This window comes from Aricia agestis, chromosome 3 (genome assembly GCF_905147365.1).
Source record: "Aricia agestis chromosome 3, ilAriAges1.1, whole genome shotgun sequence".
Taxonomy (NCBI): Eukaryota; Metazoa; Arthropoda; class Insecta; order Lepidoptera; family Lycaenidae; genus Aricia; species Aricia agestis.
The window spans coordinates 14266622-14291787 of NC_056408.1; the positions used below are offsets into that span (position 1 = coordinate 14266622).

The 25166-nt window shown below is 37.2% G+C and overlaps 3 protein-coding genes across 5 annotated transcripts; 2 read left to right on the forward strand and 1 right to left on the reverse strand.

Annotated features, from left to right (window-relative positions):
• Window positions 1-5854: 5854 nt before the first annotated feature.
• On the reverse strand, window positions 5855-22286 carry LOC121725234 (DNA replication licensing factor Mcm3). Of its 2 annotated transcripts, XM_042112090.1 has the most exons (15): window positions 22273-22286; window positions 15930-16004; window positions 15553-15830; window positions 14644-14818; window positions 13431-13669; window positions 13116-13355; window positions 12313-12477; window positions 11385-11583; window positions 10924-11072; window positions 10578-10665; window positions 10258-10473; window positions 8062-8202; window positions 7463-7567; window positions 6266-6402; window positions 5855-6144 (listed from the first exon to the last, which is right to left on the reverse strand). In XM_042112090.1, the coding sequence occupies exons 2-15, from the start codon at window positions 15999-16001 to the stop codon at window positions 5943-5945; spliced, it is 2406 nt and encodes an 801-aa protein (XP_041968024.1). In that variant the 5' UTR covers window positions 16002-16004; window positions 22273-22286; the 3' UTR covers window positions 5855-5942. The 2 variants fall into 2 exon arrangements, with proteins under 2 accessions (XP_041968024.1, XP_041968023.1); XM_042112089.1 differs by lacking the exon at window positions 22273-22286 and having other exon boundaries at window positions 15930-16118.
• On the forward strand, window positions 16654-18670 carry LOC121725257 (esterase CG5412). Its single transcript, XM_042112125.1, has 5 exons — window positions 16654-16780; window positions 17475-17704; window positions 17794-17991; window positions 18084-18224; window positions 18392-18670. Exons 2-5 carry the CDS (start codon window positions 17497-17499, stop codon window positions 18562-18564), a joined length of 720 nt encoding a protein of 239 aa, XP_041968059.1. The 5' UTR covers window positions 16654-16780; window positions 17475-17496; the 3' UTR covers window positions 18565-18670.
• On the forward strand, window positions 19324-24821 carry LOC121725247 (tRNA (guanine(10)-N2)-methyltransferase homolog). 2 transcript variants are annotated; one of them, XM_042112111.1, is made up of 9 exons: window positions 19324-19507; window positions 19581-19967; window positions 20376-20510; window positions 20614-20803; window positions 20938-21011; window positions 21224-21362; window positions 21441-21639; window positions 24195-24365; window positions 24677-24821. In XM_042112111.1, the coding sequence occupies exons 1-9, from the start codon at window positions 19451-19453 to the stop codon at window positions 24747-24749; spliced, it is 1425 nt and encodes a 474-aa protein (XP_041968045.1). In that variant the 5' UTR covers window positions 19324-19450; the 3' UTR covers window positions 24750-24821. The 2 variants fall into 2 exon arrangements, with proteins under 2 accessions (XP_041968045.1, XP_041968042.1); XM_042112108.1 differs by having other exon boundaries at window positions 19325-19507; window positions 24690-24821.
• Window positions 24822-25166: the final 345 nt, after the last annotated feature.

Consider the following 25166-nt stretch of genomic DNA (forward strand, 5'->3'; position numbering starts at 1 on the left):
TAGTCTTATCTCGCACAACCCTTTCAGATGTCGAATCCTCCTAAACCCACAACAGTACGTGAGGTGTGTGTGGAGTACCATTAAGGGGCTAGAAGCCAAAAAGGCACCCGGCTATGACCTCATCACAATAATAATAATAATAATAAATTTATTTATTCACAAACAATACAGCGTTACAAAAACATTGGTGGAGATTTCTATTAAGTAGAGACTTGTGCCAGAAATCTCCGCTCTTCCTTAGCAAAATATTTAAACAACTTACATCAGTTCAATACTTGTTACATAGTTATATACTAATAATTAATAATTATTCTTTATAGTTTACTACATTAATTGTTGTTAGTAGGTGTGTGTGTATGTGTGTGTGTGTGTGTGTGTGTGTGTGTGTGTGTGTGTGTGTGTGTGTGTGTGTGTGTGTGTGTGTGTGTGTGTGTGTGTGCGCGCGAGTGTGTGTGTGTGTGTGTGTGTGTGTGTGTGTGTGTGTGTGTGTGTGTGTGTGTGTGTGTGTGTGTGTGTGTGTGTGTGTGTGTGTGTGCATCCTATTTAGTTATGTAAAGAAGGCATTCAGTTTCTTCATAAGGTAAGGACTTAAGCCATTCCGTGATACGGTTCTTAGACTCTATGTGGCTTAGAATATGTATGTTAAGGAGTTTATTTATACGATTGTATAATCTTACAGACTGAATTTCAAACTGTCTAGAAGCAAAATGCGTTTTACATGTTTTGTAATTGATGATGGCAGTTCTTCTTTTGGTTACATCATTTGGTTGCACAGGTAAGGTCTTACGTAGTTTGGTAACCGTGTTGAGTATGTATAATTTTCTGATAGATAACAGCTGACTCATGTTATAGAGTTCATTTGTAGGAAACTTATAGGGTAATCTGTACATTATTTTTATAAGGGATCTCTGTGTTCGCTCGACGTCGATAATTTTAGTTTTACAAGCTCCGCCCCAGACCGGTATACAATATGATATGACTGATTGTGCTAGTGAGACATAAAGCTGGTTTAATAATTTTTCAGAGGCGATATGTCTTAGTGTCTTAAAAACCCATTTCAGTTTTCCTAGCCTACCAACTAACGCTTCAATCTGCGAGGACCAGGTAAGCTTATAGTCAATTTTTAACCCTAAATACTTGGTGACACTTAATCGTTGAAGAGTGGGGCAATTACATGATTTTGTAGCACTACAAGTATGGAGCTGGATTTTGAAAGTATCACCAGGCGAGGTACGGTTAGTGATAGAAAAACATAGGTAATTAGTTTTTGATATATGAAAGTCTTGCGGGAATTACCGAAAAAAGCCGTTGTATTCCTGACATTTCTTTTTAATAAAGAGTACAATACTTCCCCTACTGCTGGAAAATTTCGTAGATACTAATGATTCACAAGGCCGGAAAACCTGCAAACGAAGTGTCGTCATACAGACCGATCAGCCTTCTTCCTATACTCTCGAAGATATTTGAAAAACTGCTGCTACGAATTTTGAATTTTTTGGAAAGCAATAACACCATCCCTAACCACCAATTTGGGTTTAAACACTTAGTAGAAACACTTAGTTTAGACAAAAACTATTGTGCAGGTTCACCAATCACCGGGTTGCACACCTAATTAGAAAGGCGTTAGAAAACAAGGTATATGTTTCCTCAGCATTCCTAGACATTCAACAGGCATTCGACAAGGTCTGGCACAAAGGCTTGCTCTGTAAAATAAAACAGTACCACATAGCTACTTTCTGCTACTAAAATCTTATTTAACAGACCGGTGCTTTCAAGTGAAAGAAGCTGATTCCACCTATGATTTCTATTAAATACTGGCAGGGGTACCTCAGGCCTCAGTGCTGGGGCCAAACCTGTATAATTTATACACATCAGACCACCCAACATTAGAAGAGGTAGAGACCGCCACCTACGCTGATGACACAGCTATTCTGGCGCCCAACAAAAACCTAGTTACCGCATCTGAGTAGCTCCAACTTGGTCTAAACTCCAATACTAAATGGCTTCAAAAGTGGAGAATAAAAAAAGCCAGCACCACAAAATCTGTGCACGTAACTTTTACATTGAGAAGGGAAGATTGTCCGCCTGTCTCCCTAGAAAACAGCATACTACCTCACAAAAATTGTGTAAAATATCTAGGATTACATTTGGACAGACGCCTCACCTGGAATAAACATTAAACACATCACAAGCAAGAGAGAGGAGTTAAGAATCAAATATAAACAACTAAACTGGGTTTTAGGCAGAAACAGTAACTCTTACTGGAAAACAAAACATTGATATATAAAACAATCCTGAAACCTGTATAGATATACGGAATTCAACTACGGGCGTGTGCGAGTAACTCCAACATCTCAATTCTACAAAGAATGCAGAACATTATACTAAAAACGATTTCAAAATCCCCGTGGCTCATCAGTCATCACAAACACGGAGGTTCATAAAAATCTAGGGATACCCACCATAAAAGAGGAGATAATGAGGTCCACATAAATTTTTTAAAAAGGCTGGAGGTCCACCCGAATGCTTTAGCTTCTGGCCTCGTCAACAGTCTACAGTGGTAGAAGCACTCTACCTGCCATGCGTAGTAAATCTCACCTGCTTATAGTTAAATACTGATTGCAGATTAGAAGAAAGAAAAAAAATTAACTTGGATCATTTGATGACGTCGGGCGGGGCGGGCCGGTCAATTTCGCCGCGAACGATCGCGCAAAGGGAATCCTATATTACCAACGCACACGGCGGGAAAAGACCGCGGCGCTGGTGCCCGGCGGGCACTGGCGGCGCATGTCCGCTGCTGCCCGCCGTGGATCATACAAACCAGTTTACATGCAGTAACGCAGACGGTGTGTGCTTTGTGTACGCGGCGCGGGCAGCCGCAGACATCGACGGGCGTACGCAACGAAATTGACCGGCTCGCCTCGCCCCGTCACGTCTGCAAAGCGCCTTAAGCATACCATTTGACGATCTGCGCTTCGTGCTTTAAAACGATATTACCATTGGACGATCTGCGTGTATCGTCCAATGGTATCGTCTCATAGCAAGAGCTTCGTACGATAGACGCATGTACGGCCGCGGCATTACACTATTATATTTCATTGATCCTATTTTACGTCATATGTGGTTGCAATGGCCAATAGAGAACGATAACGCTGACAGGTATTGACGTCAGTTACTATACTCCACTCGGGCTAACTTGTCGCTAGCGGTCATTGACTCCCTGTCAAAAACTTGTCATTTTCCATATAAACCGCGATTGACAATGAAGTGTCAGATATTGTTTATCGTGGTTTTATATGGAAAATGACAAGTTTTTGACAAGGAGGCAATGACCGCTAGCGACAAGTTAGACCGAGTGGAGTATCGATCTCAGAGAATTCGATTTGTCAAAAGACATCGTCAATTTTAATATGGCTTGTTTTTTGTTATTTCAGCAAGATTATGCAAGTATAATATAATTAGAAAAAGAATAACAGAAAAAAAATGTAATTACATATTTACGACATCATATAATTAGAAACCCCAAAAATAATAGTATTTCTCCACTATTTATTTAATGTTATGATTATACTAATGCCGCGGCCGCACATGCGTCTATCGTACGAAGCTTCGTGCTATGAGACGATACCATTGGACGATACACGCAGATCGCCCAATGATAATATCGTTTTAAAGCACGAAGCACTACGCACGTGCGGCCGCGGCATTATAAACTATCTATTAAAGAAACCCGATCAAATCCGTTGCGTAGTTTTAAAGATTAACGGGACATAGGGAAAAAAGCGACTTTTTAGGGCCAACGCTAAAACACGGGCGGATGCGGGCGCGGGCGCAGGCGTCGGAAGACCGCCGCGGGGGAGTGGGCACCCAAAGCGTGCGTCCATCTCTTTTAGCGCTGCTAGTATAATTTTTATGTCGAGCGTGTACAGTTGTGTTCAGTAGATTACCATGGATTATTTACTAATTTATTATTTGGCAAAGAGACGTCAACGGAAACAATGTCGATTGCGAAAAGCGTGCGCTCACGCCGTGTGCCCGCCCGTCCGTCGAGCGTGACAGTCGGTCGCCCGCGTCCGCTCTCCGTCGCACGCGCCTGCGCTGCCCATACTATTTTTCACTATACACATTCGAGCGTGCGCCCGCGCGAGTTTTAGCTTGGCCCTTATACTATGTAGTGATTGTAGTGGTTATGTGGTTTTTATTTAGTGCTAGATGTCCCGTGCGGCTTCGCCCGCGTAAATTAGGAATTTCACAGAAACCGTACATTTTCGAATAAAAATAGCTATAAATACTCCTTTCACGTGATCTACTCTATATAAGTGCCAAATATTGCTATAAAAATTGCTCCAGTAGTACGTGAGATAAACCCTTTCTAATATTTTCCCGTTTTTACATTTTCCTGAGTTTCTTCGGTCGTATTAGTCTTAGCGTAATAATATAATATAATATAGCCTTACTCGATAAAAATGAGATATCTAACACTGAAATAAGTTTTTAAATCGGACCTGTAGTTCCTGAGATTAGCGCATTCAAGCAAACATACTCTTCAGGTTTATAATATTAAGTATAGATTTTTTTAAATTATCGCTTGACAAACTCGAGCCTCGATCTAAAAGACTACGAAAAAGCTCATAATCATGGGACGATGCATGGTATAATATTATGGTAGTGATGATGATGATGATGAATGTAATTTACATAGTAGCATATGCTTTCCGTTCTTAAAACAGCGCCGAAACTCCGAAACTTGTATCTATAAAGAATCAGGAGTTCTCTCAGCACCTTCCCAACCACGGTATACCAGGTATACCTCGGTGCAAAATCTTACTTGTTTGTAGCATATGCTTAGAATAATTCTCACGAAACCGAAGTCACCACATGTTTCCCTATAAATTTTGAGGAGTTCCCTCGATTACTTATATGGCTCCTTCATCAGATCACCACTTTTGTGAATATAATACCAAATTGGGATGATACCCTATATACAAAAAGAAAAATTTTGAAAATCGGTTTACAAACGGCGGAGTAATCTTTGAACATAAGAAAACGAACATAACACCTCCCCCATTTTGAAAGTCGGTTAAAATTGTAGCCTATGTGTTATTCTGATGTATAAGCTATATTATTGTAAAGTTTCATTAAAATCCGTTCAGTAGTTTTTGCGTGAAAGAGTAACAAACATCCATACATCCACACATCCATACATCTATACATCCATACATCCAAACAAACTTTCGCCTTTATAATATTAGTAGGATAATATCTGGATTTAGTTTAAATTCAGTCAAAATAAAAAGGCAGGTTTAAGAAAATCAATTATAATTTCCGATTTCAACAATCTCATGTTTTCTCCTCTTTTAATAATCGAAAAATACAATAGGGTATCAAATGTTCAATCAAAAATATTGATTTTTTAACATTTGTAAAATGTATATAATCTTAACAATATTATTATCAGTATGCGAATTTTTCAGGCACTTAGTTATTACTTATTAGAGTTAATGGCAGGTACTACATTTTATTTCTAAGGAATAACTAATTCAAATCACTTTTGCTTTAAACTGCTCAAATAACAAATACATGGCCAAATGGTAGCCATTTTTAGCCCCATCGATCGCAGTAGCTTTTTGTAGAACCATTTTTGACAGTCACATTTCTATAGCATTCATATTCAACCGCAAGTATGTATGGTAAGAATAATTACGTAAGTATGTATAACAAAACATGATTCGAAATCAAAAGGACGCTGTTAAGCATTCGTGAACTAACCCACAAAAAATACCTATTGAGTTATGAATGCAGTTATGTTCTTTAGATGATTTAGAACAAGACTGCATTCAAAATTTAACAACAAAAAAAATTGTGACACTAATGCTTAACAGCGACCATTAAAAATAGTAAATGTTAATCACGTTAATGGCGCCCACAATAATGGCGGTGATTTAAACAAGGAAAATGATATCATCGGCCATCATGACCTGGTTGTCTTGGGTCATGCGGTTCAGGGCGGCGTGTATTTCGCCGGCGTCGAACGGCTCGTGCGAGTACAACTGGTTGATGTGCGACGTGACGCGGTCCAACGGCAGGTTGTTCGCGCGCTCGTCGCGGTACAACTGCTGCAGGGCGGACTTAAACTGGGACAACCTGCATACACGATTGTATGTTAATTTATGTTAATTAAAACACAAAGTTATTACACGAAACAAGCTAGTTTGCAGTCTTTAAAATAAATCGGTGAAATTTACAAATAAAATGTGTGGCTTACCGTTGCGGCTGTATGGACTTGGACGTAGTGGGCGTGGCCTCCGGTGGGGGTTGGGACGCTCGCGCGGCGCGCAGTACGGGCTCTGTCTCTTCGTCGGATGAAAAGTCGTACGGGTCCTGTGCTTGACTCGCGTCTCGCTGTAAAAAACATTAATTTTATTTTGTTACCTACAAATAATAATAATCGGCCAAGTGCGAGTCGGACTCGTGCACGAAGGGTTCCGTACCGTTATAGAGGAAAAATAGGCCAAAAATTGTGTTTTTGTTTGGGAGGCCTCCCTGAAAGCCGGGACACAAAAACACAATAGGACGTCGTGTTTTTGTGTCCCAGCCCTTCCTTTTTTATTTTATTTAAATATTATTATTAATTATTAAACTAGACATATAACTAAGGCCTACATAAAAATTTCAAGTGCCTAGCTGTTGCCATTATTGATTACGAGCAAAAAAGGCCAAAAAAATAACGTTTGTTGTATGGGAGCCCCCCTAAAAATATATTAATTTTATTTTGTTTTTAGTATTTGTTGTTTTAAAGCGGCAACAGAAATACACAATCTGTGAAAATTTCAGAAGTCTAGCTAAAGCAGTTATTGAGTTACGGCCTGGAGACAGACAGACAGACAGACGGACAGACAATGAAGTCTCAGTAATAGGGTTCCGTTTTTACCCTTTGGGTACGGAACCCTAAAAACTAAGGAAACGTAACTCCCATCGTTTTGAATTTGGTTCTTTTTCGCACACTAAAATATGGCAATGGAACGAAACACTAACACTCAAATCGAAATAAAGCCCTTGAAATTAATTGTCACTTCTATTTACACAAAATTATGCATGTATTCAGGTCACATTTTGTAGACTCGTGGACAATTTTTTTGACACAGTTACTCTTCCTTAATTTTCATCATTCATAGGTTACTACACTATCACAATAATGATTGAATATAAATGCAGTCATTTGGGTAGGTAAAAGCTATTAGTAGAACAAAATATAAATGCTCACTTTACACGATCACATTTTATATCTAAACTAGCTGTCCCGGTGAACTTCGTGTCACTTTAAAACCTTCCCTGGACATCTACAAATATTTTAAGACTAAAATCAGCCATCCATTCAGCCGTTTTCGAGTTTTAGCGCGACTAACACATTTGAAAATCCATTTTTATATATAAGATAATCTTAAGAAAAGTAGAATCTCACCGTCCTGCGCGTGCGCTTGGCTCGAGGTTGCTCCTCCTCTTTGTCTGAACCGTCTTCTTCACCCGAGGAGGCTCGACGTTTGCGGCGTTTTTCTTTTATAAGCACCTATAAGAATGCAATTCTTCTTACTACAAGGCAAAATTTTGCCACATAAATAATATTAGCTCTCGTTTTAAATATCGTTAAGCTCTTTATCTACTACAATATAAGCACACAAAAGTCACAATCAAGCTTGCATATTATGCTATTCAAGATGTTAGTGTAAACACCGTCATCCGTCCGTTGAAACCATCAAATGAGCTCGTCAAAATGAACAACAAGGGTACAAAAATAACGGTGTTTACACTAACAGACTGTATATTGCTAAGTATGATAATTATGTAAGTACACAATACTTTGAAAATGATGGATTACTAGATTCACTACTGTGGAAGAAGTCCGACACAAAAAACTTGTTAAAGCCGAGCCTCAACTTTGCGTTATGGCGTCGCATCGTCAATAATCTACAATACTTTTTACAGGTTGTTTTTGCGATACGACGCCGCAACGTGGTGTTGTGGCCTAGCCCTTAGGGCCTAGAGTTTCTCGTGTATACTTACTTTCTTGAAGTAAGCGAAGTGCACGAGTTCTATTGCCGCTAGCGCGTCGTCGCGCGTCACTTGGAAGCTGAGACGGCACTTGGCGTGCGCCGTCGACAGCCGAATCAGCGTCTCCAGAGTACGCGCCGTCACGGGTTGAGTCTGACAATATTATGATGAATATGAATAAATAATTTGATACTGATATTAAAAACGCAAAAGTATGTATATTTGTCTGTAACGTTTCATGCTTAAACACCTGATTTTTATGAAAATATTAATTATATTCCGCATTGAAATTTAGTCATTCAATCGAATCGCAAATTAAACGAGATGACTGTGACATATAATTTATATTATAAGTCGATATATAACCGATTCAATGCGGCGCACCTTTTTGAAGACTATCAGTCGTGGCGGCATACAATTTTCCCGTGACACGTGAGCCGTGTCATACGCCATAGAAGTAGATGACACGGCTACCGTGTCATCCGCTACATTCAAAAAGCTTTATGGTTTTTTTTGGTTTTTACGCTTGTTACTTGATTTATTTAGTTGAGCCCAAACCGCGTCTCCTGTCACTGACGCGTAGGTTTGTTTTAAGCTTTATTGGCGAACAACTATTTTTAGAAATAAATTTCCATCAATTTTATTGTGACTTAGAAATCATGTGCCGGAATTACAACAAGTCAAATAATCTATACTAATAATAAATATAAAGCTGAAGTGTTTGTTTGTTGTTTGAACGCGCTGATCTCAGAAACTACTGGACCGATTTAATTTTTTTCTCAGTATTAATCAAGGAAGGCTTTATTATATATCCTATGTAGCCTATATTATATTATCACGCTAAGACCAATAGGTGCGGAGCACCAATGAAGAATGTTTCAAAATCGGGTGATTTTTCCTATTGTGCTGCGTAAACGATAAAAGTTTCGCAAAAATCATATAATATTACAGAATTTTTACCCTTTAAAAGTTAAAAAAAAGTATATTTTTAAATATACTTAGGTAAGTATAGGTACTTTTTTAATATAATCCGAAGACGTTTTTGTATATTTTTAGAAGCTTGCCACAATTAATAAAAGTCTTTTCTTCATTCTATACTTTAAAATAAATATGTACTGGTTTTTTTATTTCTTTTGACAAGCGCATCTCGTACTTCCCATCACTAGTTCTGATTTATGACATGCCGTGATTTTGAATTAGCCAATCATAATGCATTTCTTACCTCTCCCCTCGCGTCGCTTACCTCAGCACATTGACACAATAATTTGTTAAGAGAAATCAAAACATTAGGCGTCTATTGGTTTATGTGGTCGCTGTTCCTACGGATCAGGAAGTTAGCGGAAACAGCTAGTTAGAAATATTCCATAATATTTCGAAAGAAACAACTTAGATTAAAACAAAAATCGTTAGTAGATTAGTAATACTTTGATGTCAACGCAAGTATTTTTCTACATTATTATTTAAAAAAAATGCGAAAATTTGAAAGACTAAAATAATAAAGAATAATATGGACTCCCAATATTACTTCTTTATTTTCTTAAAAGAGTACTACTAAAAAGCCCGGCCGCACATTATCCGAATTTATGACCAGAAAAATTCGGACGCTCATACATTTTGACACGTCAGAATGCTGATAGTATGCGGGGTCCACAACAAAATGTATGAACAGAGTACGTTCCGGCGGGCATCCGAATTTTTGTGATCAGAAATTTCGGATAATGTACGGTGGGCTAAAAAAAGTAGGTGCTGTCTCTAGCACTTTTTCAATTCACAGAATATTCAGAGAGGAAGCCTATAAGCTTCTTTTACATAGAAAATTTAGACGGATTTGTTAGGAGTAGAACCTTCTAAAGTGTGATGCAATCGCTTTTTAAATGACACGGCTCACGTGTCATACGCCACACGTTAAAAACCCATAAGACGCGGCTGCCGTATAATCCGCAATGAATGCACCATTTGAAAAAGGTTGACGGCCCCTATTTTTTTTCAATTCACAGAACATTCAGAGGCGAAGGCTTGTTCTACGTGGAAAATTAAGATGATTTTGTTCAGAGTAGAACCTTAGAAAGTGTAATTTGAGGGAGATACAATCGTTTTTCAAATGACACGGCTCCCGTGTCATACGCCACACGTTAAAAACGCGTATGACACGGCTCCCGTGTATTCCAAATTTCCAATATAAAAAAATCCAACAAAAATATTGCTTACTTTAGCAACATCACTGTCCATAGTATCTTGGTTCCTCAGCCTTGTGTATTCATCGGCAATGGTGTCCGAGGCCTCCTGAGTCAACTTGGGTTTCATGAATTTGGCAATATTGATGAATTTCCGCATGAAACTTGTACTTAGTATCTGATCTTTCTTACTGCGTGTATTCCCGTGAAGTAGAGGATCATACTTCTCGTATATTGATTCATTTGTTTCCTAAAATGAAAATAAATTTTATGTTGCTGCGTACACAAGACTTAAGTTTATAAGTAATAAGAAAAATGTTGCATCTCTAATACAAAATATTTCGAGTCATTAACCTGTTCCTCATTATCTGGATTTTCTGTAGACAGCATTTCAACCGTGGAACCCATGGGTAGCACTTCACCATCTTGTTCTTTAGGATTTCTAAAACGATAAATAGAAAAGATTTAATTTATTCTTGGTTTTGCAATGTCTACACGTTGGCAGACAATAGACAAATACAGGTGATCAAGAATGTATAGAGCGCAGATTCGTCTTTTATTGTCCTCAAACGACATAGAATGTACACACCAAAGGCTGCTGTGCGGTCATGACAATTTTTATCGGCCAATATGAAGGGGCCTTTAATTTTATGGTTCAAGCTTCAATATGCTTTAATGGATAACTTTTTGTTTTAATTACCTGTATCTATGCATCCTTAGAACATGCTCCGAGATCATGTTGTCATGGTCGGCGTCCGCGATGTCCAGCATCACGAACAGCAGGTCAAAACGAGACAACAGAGAGTCTTGTAGGCCGATATTCTCCATCGGCGTCTTGTACTGGTCATACTGTAACACGAATTGCGAATTATATTTAATAATTTCAAATTAGTATTTGTAGTTTCTTTTTTTAAAATTTATCATCTTTATTTTATTTTTCTGCCCAATCAGTCTTTTCTGTATTAGGTCGACCTCTAAAGACCTTACTACACTAGAGATTTGAGGGCGGCGTGGCGCCCATACATCTAGCGAGCACCGCGATTCCGTCACAAATCCGCCACAGTGTAATGCCTATGATTTAGTGACCGCCGCGTTCTTAGTTTATTACTAAAAAGACGATTTACAGATATTTGTAGACAGTGTAACTGGGACATTACATACCCTTCCATAAACCGGATTGGCGGCAGCAAGTACGGAGCAGCGGGCGTTGAGTGCGGCGTGCACGCCCGCCTTGGCGATGGTGACGCGCCCCTGCTCCATCACCTCGTGTATGGCGGTACGGTCGATGTCGGACATCTTGTCGAACTCGTCGATACACACCACGCCGCGGTCAGCTAACACCATGGCGCCGGCTTCTAGCCTGGAAATTATAACTTACTTAGCCCCTTACTTATACAGTGTGTTAACACGTGTTAGTGTTCTCATAGAAAAAGTTGTTCATTTTGACGGGCTCATTTAATGGTATCAAGGATAACGATCCTTGATACCATTAAATAAGCCCGTCAAAATAATCAACTTTTTCTATGAGAACAATGCTGGAAACTCAAAAAAAAATGTCGTCTTCATACCCGATTGCCCGGATCGGCGATTTGTATGGGTATGTATGGGTTCGTTCGTTTATCGCGCGGGAACGCATGCGCAAAAATGTACATTTTTCCGAGATAAAAAGGATCCCATGTCTTTTCTCGGGACTCGAAGTATTTCTATACCAAATTTCAACAATATCAGTTCAGCCGTTTGGTTGTGAACGGTAACAGACAGACACACTTTCACATACCAATTACCGATGTTTTAGTATCACAGGCTGTAAACACAGGCAGGATATAAACTCATTGACCAGTTTGTTTGGCCATCTCATTCCTTCATGTTTTAACCTCTGAATTATTTAGATGATGAAACTCGGGACATTTTTATAACGTCAATTTTTAAGGCTATCGCGCGATGTAAGTTGCGGGTTGCAACTGGCGACTTTTAATTTTTCAAATATTTAATAATATTATCACACTTTTTTTACACAACATTCAATTCAATAAAACACGAAAACACCTTAATAAATAAATTAACAATTCACTTTCAAACAATATAATACCTTCTGTCTCCGGTCTCTGGGTCAGTAGTGACAGCTGCAGTGAGACCAACGCCGGAGGAGCCTCGGCCGGTGGTGGTGATAGCTCTCGGCGCCGTCATCAGCACGTATCGCAACAGTTGAGATTTCGCCACCGAGGGGTCGCCAATCAGAAGTATATTTATGTCACTGCAAAATATTTATTCTTAAGTGTCTAGTGACTACAAAATATTGCTTGACTACCACTTTTGACTGTGTCTTTCAATGATATTCTATGATTGGTGTCTTTCTAGTATTTTTTGTTCCCTATAATACAGTGGTCTCTAGCCTTTTTTTCATATGGGCCGCAAACATGTTTTGGTCTTGGTGTCGCGGGCCGCAACAAAAATTTTTTAGGGTTAAAAAAATTACACTCTTCAAAATTAATGATTTAAAAGTGGAAATAATTCTATTATAATAGATTCTACATTATTTTGCTGGTGGGTGAATTTCATCACGCGGGCCACAGATAAAGTCCTGTGGGCGGGCTGCAGGTTGGGGATACCTGCTATAATACATTGAAAACAATGCAACATAAAACTTTTAACGGTGCGTTCAGACGTGCGTGTTTTCTACTGTAGCCATTGGAAAAACACGCGAGCTGAATCCGCGCGCGCATTCCACGCGCACATCTGAACGCGCCCTAAGAAGGGATCCTTATATGTATATTGTATATTTCGTCATAACTGTACAGCCCCCCATTTACAAATCAACTGGCGTCCATGGAAGACTGTCCATTACTTTTGCTTGTTTGCTCTCTTATCTAATAATTATAAAAAATAACTAACCCTCTAAGTCTTGTGCCATTGGGCAATATCTTCTCCATACCGCCCAGTAACAGACATAATATTGCCTTCTTGATGTAATCATGGCCATGTATAGATGGAGCTAGAGATTTGCTGAGCACATCAAATATATCAGAATTAGATCTATTTGCTAGCCGCTTACACAGTTTAATATCTTCCCTAGTGACGCTGAGATTCATATCTTTGTTTATCTGGGTAACATTGTTTGCTATGAGTATTGTCCTGTAACATAATTTTAGATGTGTTTTCAGTAATTAAAATATTTAATTATGTTTATACATCAAACAGCTTGCTTACCTAAAAGTTCCAGCAGTAAAACTTCCTTGTTTAGACGGCAGACATCTGTAGTTGCCAACAACCTGTACTCTGTCACCTGGTTTACATTTGTCCACTAGGTCATCGTCACAGATGATGTCTACACTTCTTGGCAACTGGCCAGCTGGAGCTTTCTCCGGCATCTCTTGTACAGTCAAAGTCTGGTGATCCTTATACCTTGATAGGCCATACTCTGTCTCAAGAGGGTTTCCTTCATCATCCTAGAAATAAGATTGGTGAATGATGAAAAATCTAGTAATCCCAAGCTAAAAGCTTAAAGTGCTACATGAAGTACTTTCAACCTTGATTTGTATGTATTTTTATTTATTATTTTTTGTATGTATTTGTATTTATTATTATTTAATATTATTTTTTGTGTAACCACACTAGCAGCCATTAAGCTGATGCGTGTGTGTCAAATCGTTTGAAGATTTCATCTCCCAATTGGTCCAGTTTGTTTTTAAAGCAGTTCACAGAGGTTGCCTTTACAACACATTCAGGAAGTCTCATTCCAGACCACTTCCACTTGGTTAGGTAAAAAGTGGCTTCTAGGTAGGGTTGCCATCACCCAAATTCCCTTTGCCGGTCAGGCATGACAAAATTCCTGGACATTTGGCCGAAATGTGGTTTTTTCCCCGGACACCTCTTAAACAGTATTTACGATAACGTCTTGCCAATTTTTGCTTTTCCTACAAGAATTTGTCAAAATCTGACTAACTCAGGTCCGTGCAAGAAACCGTGTACATATACTTAGTGAGTTTTTATCTTTCGTTTATTGCTGCATGACCTAAAAGTTAAATTTCTCTCATCAAACATGTTTGGATTTCACCCGGACACTTTTCAAAAAACCCGGACGCCCTTCAAACTGTCCTAGTTTGAAGGGCGTCCGGAGTAATCCGGACGTATGGCAACCTCACTTCTAGGTAACTTCTTGATGCGATTTTGGCATAGTTTTAAAGGATGTCCTCTTAGGTGCTTATTCGTATTCAGGGTGTATAGTTCTCAGAGACAAGGCACATCATAAATTTCGTGCAGTCTCTTATAAGTCTTGATGAGACTTCCCCTCTGCCAATGCTGTTAGAGTGAGGTAAGGCCAAGTAAATTTCAAATTAGAAATTGACAATAATTAAACATCAGTAATGATTAATTTAGTAACACCAAATGGACCCTTTTTCTTTGGTATTATTATTATTACCTTAGTTGGATACACTGCAGATGTAGGAAAAGCTTCAAAAGATGTTAAGTCAGTGTATTTACGCTCCATGACTTTCTTGGTGGCTGGGCAGTAGTGAACACTTCTAACAACCTTAGGTCTTACAAGAGATACTCTCGTAACAATTCCCTCTACGCATATGAGGTTACCTAAGTACCTGTAAGATAATTATATTACATTTTAACAGATAATACATAGGGAAAAATTAGAATGGTCTGTACTCTGTATGTTTGTTGTGATGTTAAACTATTTTATTTGACAACCTCTGTGGCTCAGTTGGTGACTTCAAGTCGGGGGTCGCGGATTTGAATCCCGCCAACAGGATAAAAAGTTTTCAAAGTCCCTGGGTCATGGATGTGTATTAAATATGTGTATCATATAATAAAAATCTGAAATATATGTATAGTATAAAAGTATTAAATATACAGCAGGACCTCTTTAATCCGAACTCCGAAAATTGACCCCCTGTTTGGATTCGTGAAGCGTTCGGATTATGGTACAGGTAACATGTTTTCTTTTCTTTGACGTCGAAGCCATGATGTAAAAACACAAATAACTGTCGAGATGCACGAGCGACGCAATGGCAACACAAAATGGCGGACAAGTAACAATAAAAGATGCGTATGACACCTACTCGATAGTCGGTAAGCAACTGGCGAGACCGCGAGACGGCGCGGCGACTGAAACAGCAGGGCAGGCGGGGGTGTGGCGTTCGGATTACAGAGGGGTTCGAATTAGAGTGGGTTCGGATTATAGAGGTCGTGCTGTATTTACGTTGATATATAATATTATATTATATGTTTGTCTTTACTAGACTTGTATTTTTTTAAAGCATGGCATGAGTAGGTAAGATTACAAAGATAAGATTTCGAATTCAATAATTATAATTACCTAGAGGTCAAGCTTCTTGGCGTGACATGTTTTGAACCAAAACTGCCAGAAAAAGCTACAAAAAATTCCTCTTGCTCCTTGGCGTATGTGGGATCAATAGACGATACATATTCTTTCAATGCTTTTTGAAACGCGATCTGCTCCTCAAAAGCATTTTCTAATAAATTTTTAGCCCTGTTCGGGCTTTTTCTGCGAAGATCATTTATGTTTACGACTAAACGCTTACTGTTCTCACTTATCATTTGTTTCACCCTTTCCGAGTAAACACCTTGCTCTTCCTGCGTTTGAAAAATTTGTCATTAAATAAATGTAAACTAATGTATAAAGCTTTTTACTAAAACAAAGTGGTTTAAGGTTAGGTAAAAGTAATAAAGTACCTCATCGTCTAAGAACTCTAAATATTCCCGTTGCAGATCCCTTAAACGTTGGTCAAAGTCTCCTTCGTCCATGTTAATGGCACAATTTACCTTTCAAAAACTTTTTGTAATAAAAACTTTAGATTTACTATTTCTAAAGAAAGCTGATAAACAAAAATTACAATTTCCAACACAGGAATCAGGATTTGCCATTTGGCGCGAAATTTTACACATTTGACATTGGTTTGACAAATGACAGTTTGACACAAATTACTTTTTTTTCTAATTATGGCACTTCGTCTATATAGCCATGGCCAGTGTCAAGTATATTATGGCGGGAAAACAATATTCTATAAGTACGGCATTCAATATATTATTATTTTCAGCATAGTTTTTCTACAGGTCCAAAGTCTAAGTTAAAGTCAAAACAGTCAAGTAGTAGAGTCGGTGGATTCAGTAAAGTGGTAGACGCTTTGCTTTGCACGATAACAAATATATAATGGTTAATATCCTACCAAAATTACACATTAAAAACCCAGTTTAAATGGGTTTTAAATTTTAATGTGTAATATTGGTTTGTAGGATATAATAATTAATTTAATAGAATATTGTTTTCACGCCATAATATACTCGACACTGGCCAATGGCCATGGTTGTACAGCCGAAGTGCCATAATAACAAAAAAAAATATTATGACATTTAAATTTACTAATCTGTGCTTGTCACCATTCACCAAGTTTTGGGGGAAAATAATTTAATTTTTACAAAAACATTAATGCGGTATTAAAACTTAAAACCCAAAAAAAAAAAAAAGTGCAAAAGTCCCTTCATTGACTAAATACGAATAAAGCTTTTGCCGCCTATATTTAAAGGTAGACTTATAACCGTTATCCGCTATAAATTTTAGGTTAGGGTTAAAGCCTGGAAAAAGATAATTAAATTACTACAACTCGGGCGAGTTAACTTGACACCTGGCTTAAATTTTACCCCTCCCTCGCTTCCCCGCGCAGCACCCCGATCTCGTCGTACGCGTCCAGTAGCGTTAGCATATTATATCTGTTACCGTTACACGTGTGTTATTGAGTTTGCGTTTCGGAGTTATTTGTTAGTAGTTACTGGTTATTGTTTTTGGATTTTTGTTGAGTTTTGTTGTGTTATTTGTTATTTGTTACGTTTGAACGTTAAATTTGTTAAGTTTTTGTTATTTGTATTAACGTTTGAACATTGCCGTGCATCTGTGGTATGAATTAGCTACTCACGGAATATATGATAATATGAAGCTAGATACAAATTATCGGACGCATCCATAAACCTCGTATTCCTGCTGGGGAACCCTTGGGCGAGTCCAACTCGTACTTGGTTAATACTGTGGTTAGTGTAGCCCTATAAAAATAACTAGTTCCGGTAACGTAATTTTTTTTTTGAAATAACTTAAAATAAAAAAGCTTTTTTTGCACTCAGTACTTAAGAGAAACGTCAATTGAACCAGGTGTCATGTTAATTCGCCCGAGTTGTAAGACCATTTAATATTACATCTGTGTGGAATAACCGATGTAAAAAATTTAGGCTACCAGTCGTAAGCTGCACAATGTCTGAAGCAAACTCGTCTCCAAGTGCAAAAAATAAGGAGGAGAAGCCAAAACTAAAAATTTTAGCTTTTCATGGCTATAGGCAAAATGGGACTTTATTTAGAGGTAAAATTGGATCCTTTAGGAAAGCTGTGTCTAAATATGCTCAGTTAGTGTTTATATCCGCACCACATAGAGTAGCTACAGATGATGGGACTGGGGATGAAGGTAAAAAACCTTTGAATATCTACTACATACAATTGATTTAAATCTACTCGTTTAATCTAATCAGAAAACGATATGTCTCTTCATTTCAGATGCCCGGTCCTGGTGGTTCAATGCTGAAGACAACTCATTCAGTGGAAAATGTTTGGGTGGGCCTGCAATAGGATTTGAAGACACTTTAAACTTGATCAAGGAAGTTGTGGAGGAGTATGGTCCATTTGATGGGTTCATGGGCTTCTCACAAGGAGCCTGCCTTGTTGGAATACTTGCAGCTATGCAGCAAAAAGGATGTATGTATTATTAGCCAAAGGGATGTATATATTTAATTTTGTCTGTGTTTTTATTGAATATGAAATTAAAGCAAGTTTTATACCTGTTTCAGATTTACCATATACATTTAAATTTGCAATATTTGCATCTGGGTTCAGATCTGGTAGTTTAGTACACAAGGGTTTCTATGATGAAGACATTAATTTGCCTTCACTGCATGTATATGGGGAAAGTGACTCCATAATACCTAAAGGTATGGTCTATGAAAGTCACTAATATCCTAGGGAAACAATATTTTTTCAATCTGGATATTATTTATCGATACTTGATCTTGGATTCCTGGAAATCTATTGTTTTCACTGTCGAATTCGACTGCTTGGGAGTTGAAGCATTAATAATATGTATATTATTATTTTCCAGAAATGAGTGAATCCCTAATAAACCTGTTCACTAATGCAACAGTGGCAGAGCATTTGGGAGGGCATTATGTTGCATGTTCTGGTTCAGTAAAGGAAGCTTATTTAGATTTTCTACATGAAAGATATCAAGATTTGATAGAGACCCAACAGACATATGAAAGTAAAGACATATAGGTTCACAGTTACAAATTGAAAATAGAGAATATAGAGAAGAAATGGAAGAAACATGTTAATACAGATTTGATTTTATCTATTGCTAATAAACTAGAATTTAACAACATTTTTGTATACTCTTAAACATAGTCTTCTTATACCACATCCCACAGCCTCTTCCATCTGCATATTTTGTAATTTGTGGTAATACTGCTTCTCTTACAAAATATACATTTCTGAATGCCATTAGTCTAAGGGTGTGTAGTGAGTACTATGAAAAATAGTATGGATAGCGTAGGCGCGTGCGACGGTGCACGGACGCGGGCGACGGACTGTGGTCTGTGACTGTGCGTTAGCATTCTATACCTATAGATTGTGGGACTATCACACGCGCGGCGGACGACGCGCGGGCACACTCTTTTCGCAATCGACGTTGTTTCCGTTGACGTCTTTTTGCCAAATAATAAATTAGTAAATAATCCATGGCAACCTACTGGACAGAACTATACACGCTCGAGATAAAAATTAAATACTAGCAGCGCTAAATGAGAAGGGCGCACGCGACGGGTGCCCGCTCGCGGATTCGTGACCCGCGGAGTAACGAATCCGCGTCGGAAGACCGACGCGGGCCACGTTTTAGCGTTGGCCCTAATATAAAATATTTCGTGAAAAAAAAAATATGACACTTCTAGGAAGAAGAAGAATCAACATAAATATAACCTAAAATTCATTTCTAGCATCTTAACAAATATATACTAGTAATCTGTGTTTAATAATTATTATTATACCTACCAGATACCTCTGTGGTTACTGATTAACAATGTGCTGGTTTTGCATGTTTTTATAATCAATGTTCTTAAAAATAGATGATATATAGTATATACAGATATAAGAAAAAAATATTAAAATGTGGCGTCGATATTTGATGTGGTTTGCTCATGAGCACATCGACTTTAGATTTCAGGTAATATTTACTATTGTAACTTAAAATTGTCTGTTACAATTTATTCACGATTTAATCTGACATACCATTCTAGGAAATACAAAGTATTATAAAACTGTTCGACATACCCATAAGGTATGTGGAGAAACCGTGCACAAATAAACCATATTGGATTGTTGAGGTACCCTCTGAAGAGCATGTTAAGCTTATCGCTTCCAGGTCAGTTTTACTTAAAAACTGCATTGAATTATGGTCCAGGGCGAAAACAGGAGCGAGATTACATTCCAATTTGAAACAGGCATTAATGAATAAAAGTGGAAAATGGATTGTTGGCGAAAGATCGGACAAAGATTCCAGTGAATTAGATATTTGTCCTGGCGAACTGATCAGCTCTTGCTGTAGCAGTGACATATCTTATAAAGTGCATGTAGAAACATTTTGTAACCATTTTTCTATGAAAGAAAAAGTTGATAAGATTGAGGTAATTATGATACAAATATTATTGATGAAAATATCAATTTTTAATGTGCCTTTGAGAATAAGCAGTGCCTTGTCAATAAACAGACATAATATGATAATAATATCTATCAACGCTTCACACCATGTCAGTCTGGCCCCATGGTAAGTGGTAAGTACCTGAAGGACTTGTGTTATGGTTACCAGACAACAGAAATATATTTAATACTTTTATACTACTTATACATTATATCTAAGATTTTTATTATATTATGATACACATATTTAATACACATACATAACCCAGGAACTTTGAAAACTTTTTGTTCCGTCGTCAGGATTTGAACCCGCTACCCCCTGCTTGAGCTACCAATAGCCCACCAACTGAGCCACAGAGGTTGTCGATATAGATATCACTTGTTTACTTTCACAGAAATTTTGCTACCTACCATTAAATGGTTCTGTAAATCTGAAGAAACCAGACATAACCCTAGCATATATTGAATTTTATGGAATAGATTGCAACAACGTACCTGAAGAACCATATGACCTCTTTTTTGGTAAATGGGTAAGTTTATAATTCATTATATGGAAAAGTTTTGTTAATTTTTTTTGTTAAAATAATAATTCTAGAACAATACTTGTAATACTAGATCTGATAAAATTTTCAGGTAGCAGATGGCCAAAGAGACCTTATACAAGCACATTCATTGAAAAAACGTAAATTCATTGGAAATACAAGTATGGACGCACAACTGTCTCTGATTATGGCCAACCAAGCACAAGTGAGCAATGGTCACATAATACTTGATCCTTTTGTTGGTTCCGGGTCTCTGTTCATTGCAGCCGCTCATTTTGGTGGTGAATATTTTTTGGATTTAATGTTTAGTTGAGGAATGGAAAGTAAAATATAAGTACCATGTATACAATATAATCCTAACTTTCTCTTCAAATCTTTCCTTTTATTCAGTTAAACTGATATTGATTTTTTTTAGCTTATGTATGGGGCTCTGATATAGATTACATGATGCTACATGCAAGAACTAGGCCTACTCGCTGTGGACAAAAGGTATGTATAGCTTATTAATCCCTCGATCATGGATTCCTGGATATCTATTGTTTTCGCGGTTAAATTTGACCGCTTGGGAGTTGCAGCGTTAAGGGTTCCTGAAATATAATTTCTTGAATATATTTACACAAAGTAGAACTTATTTTGTTTTAATTCTGTATTTGGGTAATTTTTAGTAATGAATGTTATTTCTTCTAATATTTTGGTATTAGGTGCGGACTAAGGAAGAGAACATAAGGAGTAACATGAAACACTATGGTAGTGAGTCTAAATATCTGGATGTCATTGTTAGTGATTTTTCTCTTCCAATGTGGAGAAGTGACCTAAAATTCGATGCTATTGTTACAGACCGTAAGTTTCTCTTATAAATTAAACAATACCCGAAGGGTTTTAAAAATAGATTACTTTTAAACCCCATTCCTATTTCAGCACCCTATGGAGTCCGAGAACCGACAGAGAAGATTGGCATAGAGCGAGACAACTATAGTCTGTCTGAGGAACATCTAGAACACCATGTGCCATCTAAAGTAGAGTATGGTCTTCCTCAGTTGTACAGTGACTTGCTAAATTTTGCAGCGAGACATTTAGAGTTACATAGACGACTAATTTGCTGGTATCCCGTTGTAAGGTAAGTGTTTATTGGAACTGAGTTTGAAATTAAATTATTATAGACCTGGATCCCAGAGGGACAAAACATAACTTACTCTCTGGTGGATGAAACTATAGTTTTTAGTAGTCCCTTGTGGACTTAGAATACCTGCGTGTTTGTGGAGCTCTACGTGTGACACCTCACACCAGCCTACCTAGCATACGCCAACGAGATATCTCACTCTCGAGATGATTAAATTTTGACATTATGAGACGAGTAGTTACTCGTCTCATAATGTCAAAATCTCGACCAAACTCTATAAAAATGTGTTATTTCGATGATAGATCTACGCGAGAAAAAATGTTTGTCATGCTAGAGTGAATAGAGATGAAGAGACAAACCATCAAACACCGAGAAAACATGTAGAGTGAGATATCTCGTTGGCGTATGCTAGGTAGGCAGGTAAGAAAGTTGACTGAAAATCAGTCTTACTTTACTTATTTTGTCGTGACTAATATTTATATATAATTTGTAGAATATTATTCTAAACTAGTATCATGTAGTGTAAGACACTTTTCAATGACCAAAACTTTTATCAGACGCTTTAAAAATAACTTTGTTGCAAATTTTTTTTAAAGGCGTTCTTTTTATTTTATAAAATTATTATAACACCTTATTATAAATTAATATAATATTTATTTATAATATTTATTTGTTGCTCGCGACTTCGTCCGTGTCAGCATAGTTTAATAACAAAGATGGATAATTTCTTCCCTTTTTATGGTTCCTTACCCAAAGAGTAAAAACGAGGCGCTATTAAGAACCTATGGTTTCCTCAATCAGAGAGTAAGTCATGTATTATCCTTCTGGCATCCAGGTCTATTATTTTTCCTGTATGTAATTTAGAATAAGAATGAGCTGTTACCAGGTAACTAGAAGTGGAACCTTGTAACCTAATTATGTATTTATAAAATAACTAGCGACCCGCTCCGGCTTCGCACGGGTATAAAATATATAGCCTATGTCACTCACTAAAGAAAATATTATTAAAATCGATTCAATAGTTTTTAATTATAGGTATTCATTAGTACCCGTGGCCCGCATTGGTCCGTGGTCGGTACCGCCGCAAAAGCTACGTCCCGCGATTTTAGAATCTAATATTTTGGCAATATTAAAATAATGAAAATCTTATATTGTGCATTAGTTCGTAGCGCATCCTGGAATATAATTCCATGGTGTGGAGCCCGCTGTATAACAAATATGCCGATAGAATTGAATCTATTCAAAAAAGATTTCTTAAGTTCCTAGAATTTAAGACTAAAAAGGACGTAAGCTACAACATGAGATGTGTTAGACACCACATTTTGCCGCTTCATCAGAGACATAACATAGCAGATGTTGTATATTTATCAAAAATTGCACAGAACAATATAGATTCTTCTTCTTTATTATCTAAAATACTTATACATGTACCTTCCAGAACATATAGAAAGCACTAGTACCTCCATATTCCTGTTTCTTCAACAAATTACAAAAGTAATTCTTTCTTTATCAGTAGCGGTAGCACGGCGACCAGCGGAAATGCGAAAGTATGGACAAACTGTGGAAATAAACCTAAGGTGCCGTTCCGATCTTTTTTCGTTCCGAAAAATTCAATTAAAATGCCACTTTATGACACACTATAGTATATGTCATAATGTAGGATATTATTTGAATTTTTAGAACTATAGTCTGTCATTAAGTGGCTTTTTAATTTAATTATTCGCAACTAAAAAAGATCGGAACGGCACCTTAAGTTTATCTCCACAGTTTGTGGCTATAGTCTGTCATAAAGTGGCATTTTAATTGAATTTTTCGGAACGAAAAAAGATCGGAACGGCACCTTAGGTTTATTTCCACAGTTTGTCCATACTTTCGCATTTCCGCTTGTCGTCGTGCTAGCACTACAGAAGTTCTAAACAACTCTCAGCGAAATATTAGATATTGACCTATTCAGTGACAAACCAAATAGTATTAAACAAAAACTTTCCAAGCACTGGTTTGCTGGCTAAGCTATCTCATAGTATTAATTAAATATATGCTTATATATGTATTTATACTTATGCATATACATATAAATATAATAAATAAAATTAAATACTTATATATAAAAAAAGCAGACTTTGTGATTTTTTTTTCCGGTTCATTAATTGTTTTAAATGTTAACGTTATCTTGTGTCATTTGTCAAAAGTTGTTTTTCTTAGAATCTTATAAGTGAAAACATGTAAATGGTCTATTGTTATATTCCTAGAAGTTTTTTATATGTAATTATTGTACTGTTTGTTTTCCTAAATAAATAAAATAAATAAAATCTTCGAAAATATTAATTTTAATTCATATGCTGTAAAGGGCCATATAGATAATCAATAACGTATTTAAATTAAAGTATTCAATTGAATAAGGATGATTGGCGTTTTGTTTATAAATTGCTTCGAAAATTAGCCATTACTTAAAGTTGAAAGTAAATTACAAAAAATGTTAAGTATATGTAGTGATTTCTCATGTCTAGGTACTAATTAGTATAGGGAATCAGCAATTTGTGTTTATTTTGCAGATCAGACTATAGCGATGAGGAGCTACCCTCACATCCATGTCTTGAACTGGTTGCTAATTCTGAGCAAGTGTTGTCCAAGCTGACAGCCCGACGTTTGCTAACTTATGAGAAAATAAAAGACTATACAAGTGATGTCCATATTGACAAGAGTATGGTGATGCCAAATTTTCGGTATGTATTGGAATTTGGATCTGTTGAATTTCAAATCGCACGACAAAACAAAGCAATACAAAAACTAATAATAATCTATTAAAAGCGTGTCTCCGTCCGAGCCCACCCATCCCGCTCGGTATAAATAGTCTGTACTCAAGATGCATCTCGGTCTCAAGACACGGTTCAGGCTCTGTGATTGGTTGGCTGTCAAAATTTGGACCAATCACAGAGCCGAAACGCGTCTTGAGACCGGGTCGCATCTTAAGTACTGACTATTTTTATACCGGCCCTAGCTCCACTAAAGAAAATCTTATATACTTAATATTAAGTTTCTATTTTCAGGGAGAAATATTTTGCAATGGGGGAAATATCGCGTCGAGAGAAAAAAGAAAGGAGAGCTGAAGAAATTGCACAGACTCTTCGTATGAAAAGTCAGAAAAATCTATTGAAAAGAGAATAAATTATTTGAATCACTTCAAGTTTTTCATTACCATAAGAAATTTCTTTTGTTCTTTTGGAACTTGAAAAGCTGACAATAATAATATTGATCATCCTTAGAGTAGTGCTGATTTAAGGGGAAGAAAATTCTACATCTAGACACGCGGAAGCGTGTCAAGCCAAGTTTCAGCATAACAGAACCGGCGAGCAGCACCGTGTGTAATATTACACGAACCATTTGCAGCTACTTTTGACCCCCTCATAATTCGGAAACTATTTTACATAAGTACGTTTTAAATTTAGCTCATAATAATAGCTCAGTCAACAAAGTAGTTGTAGTAGTTTGTCGCTGCAAACAGAATTAGAAAGGAATACCTACAA